This window comes from Crocodylus porosus, unplaced genomic scaffold, assembly GCF_001723895.1.
Source record: "Crocodylus porosus isolate Cpor-Errol unplaced genomic scaffold, CroPor_comp1, whole genome shotgun sequence".
Taxonomy (NCBI): Eukaryota; Metazoa; Chordata; order Crocodylia; family Crocodylidae; genus Crocodylus; species Crocodylus porosus.
Genome location: NW_017728910.1, coordinates 2,361,901 through 2,365,862, shown reverse-complemented (window position 1 = coordinate 2,365,862; position 3,962 = coordinate 2,361,901). Strand labels below are relative to the sequence as shown.

Here is a 3,962-nt window from a genome sequence, read left to right as displayed (position 1 = left end):
AGACAATACTTTACATTTGTACTTAGTCTTCCAATAAATAAATAAATATTGTTTGCAGATTAAGTAGCTTTATGTTTATAAATTCAAGCTGCTTCGCAATGTAGTCAAGAAGTACCTCAAGCTATTTTTTTCTGCTTATATTCAATCTTTCAAAATTAATAGTCAAGATGTAAATAGTATGTTTCTATCCAAAATATAAAATTTGAGGGGATAAGGATTTGTTAAAACCATTTACGAGATTATATAACACTGCATTTTATACACTAAATTTATAATTCCAGATCTTTCATACAGTTTTCTAGCATATATTTTGAAACACATATCAAAACAATATATTTGATAAATAAATTAAGTTTTATTCCACACAGATTTGTTCTGTTCTCAGTTCATTATAAGACTGCTCTTTTCCACTAATAGGATTCTGTATTGTTTTTCCTGATTTTAGGCAACCTCTTTCTACATTTGGATTAAATAAATTATAGGGGGTGGCTCAGACTCACTTCCACTGTGAAATTATCTGTAGCGTATTTTGGCATCTTGTTACTACAATAATACTTTATTCACAGCAAAAAAGAGAGAGATGAAGTTCTTTATATATTTTTCTGATTACAAAAATATTGTTCTTTAGCCCATTTTTAAAAGATTTTACAAGGGAATCAGCTCTTACGTGATCTCAGAAGATTGTTGATACCAAAGTAAGATTAAGATCATTCAAATAGTTGTAGCCTTTGCCCAGATAAAAGTACAGACATTTTCAATAACATGTATTTCTATGCGGAAATTGATACAAACTTTCAGCATTAGATGCCAAATGTCAGGTCTGTAGTCGGATGCTGGTTAAAATTTATCACTCTCAAGAACAACTGTCAATCAAGTTTGCAAAGTGCCCAGTTCTGCCATTCCAACCCATTCTGTGGTCTTCTCATTGAGAACAGTAGCAAGGAATGAGAACAAACATGGCATTAAGCGCTAAACTACTGAGTAGAGGATCACCTGCTCACTTTTCAATGCTGGCATCTAAACATAATTTTGACTACAATGGTGTGTTAAGCAGGAGTTTGCACAGAAAACTAGCTAGAAGCCTGTATATCTACATGTTTTAAAACCTGGGTTGCAATTCTTGCTTTAAGCCAGTTTGAGTTCTGGTGGGTCAGGATTTCACCAACAGGTTTCATGTATAATAATAATAACTTGTACATGCAATATACCTTCAGTAATCCTCATTCAATCATACATACATGGTGCTATTGAGATACCAAATTCTTTCTATACTATCCAAAAGTAGAAGGTACAGAAATCAAAAGACTGCATTCAAAATTAGATTACTGTATCACGATTTTAGCTTAAACAACTGTTAGGATGAATGGACTGAACCCATATAAGTTTATTTCATTTTTTTAAAATCTGTGACTAGTTAAGGAAAAAGCTTTTCTGGGCAAGGAGAATTAATAAATAAAACAGTAACACTTTTAATGCTATTTTTCCCCTTAGGGGTTTACTTTGTTTTACTGTATCTGACACCAATCAGAAAGACAAGATAAAATATTGCAAGCATAAAAAACATAAAAACTGAAACCTAAAGGTTTTTTTCCCCCATTAAGATTTTTTTTCACTTACTTTGCTTAAGTTTTCCCTAGGCTCAGAAAATGAGTTTGTTTTTTTGTTTGTTTGTTTGCTTTTTGTTTTTTGGGTTTTTTTTACAAAAGCAAGCTTGGTAGATTTTCCCAAACACTCATGACAGTGTGGTGTCCTACTGTGTTAAAACTAGGTGGACTGTGCTTCTGTTTGCAAATCTTTTTCATTCACAAGCTTGTGTCTCCATTCTGTTTATATTCTGCTAAAATATTGAGAGTCATTTCCTCGCTTTTTGATTGCACATTCAGTTCACTTCTTCTAGATGCTTTTCGAGTTGCCCTTGACAGCCTTCTTCTGAAGGTATCACCTGCCAAAAAGTAGAGAATAGGATCTACACAGCTGTTGAGACTAGCCAGACCTCTTGTCACTTGGTATGTGGCATAAACCTTGTCATTGAAGGCACACATTTGAGGAGTCTGAAAATCTAGCCTTGCTCTTAGATTCAAGGTTTTCATCACATGGAAGGGAAGATAAGATACAGCAAAGACTGTCAACACGATAATAACCAGGTAAATTGATTTTCTCCTAAGAGGAGAATTGTCCAAATCCTTGTAAATCAAAGCTTTCACTATTAGCCCATAGCAACCAAGAATCAATATGAATGGGATGCAGAACATGAACACAGTGGTGCACATACTGTAAATGAAGTAACTTCTCAGGTAATCGTCAGCAGTAGTGTCATAACATGTAATGGTTTTGTTTCTCCTTAACCCAGTTCCAGAAAAGAAGAATATTGGAGAGATCACAGCCACAACAATGACCCAGACAAGGGTACTGATATAAACAGCATTCTTCTTTTTCAGCCGCCCCAGTGATTTCAAAGGATGCACCACTCCTGTGTATCTATGCACACTGATGCATGTCAGAAAAAGAATACTACCATAGAGGTTCACATGGAAGATGAACCTTTGCAGTTTGCACATGATATCTCCAAAGATCCAGTCAGTTTTATTAAAGTAATAAAAAATCAGGGCAGGGAGAGTCAGCACATACAAGAAGTCAGCTAATGCCAGGTTGAACATGTAAACTGAGATGCCACTCCAAGGCCTCATGTGGAAGACAAACATCCAGATTGCCACACTATTGCCCAGGAACCCGGTGATAAAGACTAGGATGTAGACGGTGGGCAGGTAATAGAACTGGAAGCCAGTTTTTGTGAGGGAACATTTGCTAGTGGCATTTCCCAGAGACCAGCCACTGCTGGACAGCAAGTTGGCTTCAGTCCCATTCAAAACAGCTGAGAAAAGGACTTCAGTCATGGTCTCTCTACTAAAGTCAGATAGGTCCAAGGGTGAAGCAGCAAGCGTCTCTGGGAGGACAAGAAAGCATCTAAAACAAAAAAGGCAAAGACAGACCCAGTCGGAACTTGATATTGAATAAAAGCAAAAACAAAGATTATTTGTAGCTTAAGAATCCACGCCCACTTGTTTAGTGTTGCACTTCAGTTGTTCAATTATTTTTATCCTCTATCCAGCTTAGTTCAGTGCAGGGCTTGAACTTCTTCTATTAAATATTCGAATCTGCCAACTGCTGCCCATTTGACATGACTCTGACATATACCCTTCTACCCCACATTACAACGGCCTGTAGATTTTTGTCTTTTTCCCTGCTGCCGGGAGCTACTGTAGGACCAGGGCTGTGCAGAGCGCCAGGCTGACAATCCAGGTCCTCCCTCAAGGATCCCCTTGCTGGATCCTAGCAACAGGCTGTGATGAGGGAAAGAGAGAAGTGGCAGGTAAGCATCAGACTGGCTGAAGGGAAGATGCTGGAATGGAAATTAGGGGCTGAAGGGGAGTAGAAACAGGGGAGGGAAGAGAAGCTGAAAGGAACTTGGATTCAAGATGTGAAGACAACATGTTAGGGGCCACAAGATGGACATATAGGAACAGGGGATGAATGGAAAGAGAGAGAATGGAGGTGGGATGGGGACAGAAGGGATTGGGAGTTTCAGAAGGAGGCTAATGGAGATACAGGAGGGAAAGAATGGAGGCTAATGGCAGAGGCAGAACCAGATTTCCTGGTACCTGGCCTCCCTCAGCTGACAGCTATTCATATTGCCCCTTTCTGTAACATTTGAGCTCCTCCAAGGTTTCTTCCTCTCTCCCAAACATCTCCTTGGCCACTTACACTGCTCCTAGGTCTCTTTCCCCACAACCTCTGGGGCAGCTGGGTCCCTGCTCGCCCCACCGGGGCACGAGGACCTGGGCCCGCTCTGCTCCCCCTGCTCAGAGGTGGCCTGCGCGGGGGCTGAGCGACTTGCTCGGAGAGACGCCTGCCCCGTGGGCGCTGGAAGCCCCTTTGAGCCGCGCCTCAGAATGAAGGCTGAG

General features: G+C 39.9%; 1 protein-coding gene across 1 annotated transcript in view; it reads right to left on the bottom strand.

Moving 5' to 3' along the window:
• Positions 1 to 527: 527 nt before the first annotated feature.
• The window catches only part of P2RY1 (purinergic receptor P2Y1), a 3,939-nt gene continuing 504 nt past the window's right edge, over positions 528 to 3,962 (bottom strand). Inside the window, exon 2 of the mRNA XM_019532615.1 lies at positions 528 to 2,964. Coding sequence (XP_019388160.1) covers positions 1,803 to 2,894 — 1,092 coding nt within the window. The 5' untranslated portion in view covers positions 2,895 to 2,964 and the 3' untranslated portion in view covers positions 528 to 1,802. The remainder of the gene's footprint in view (positions 2,965 to 3,962) is intronic.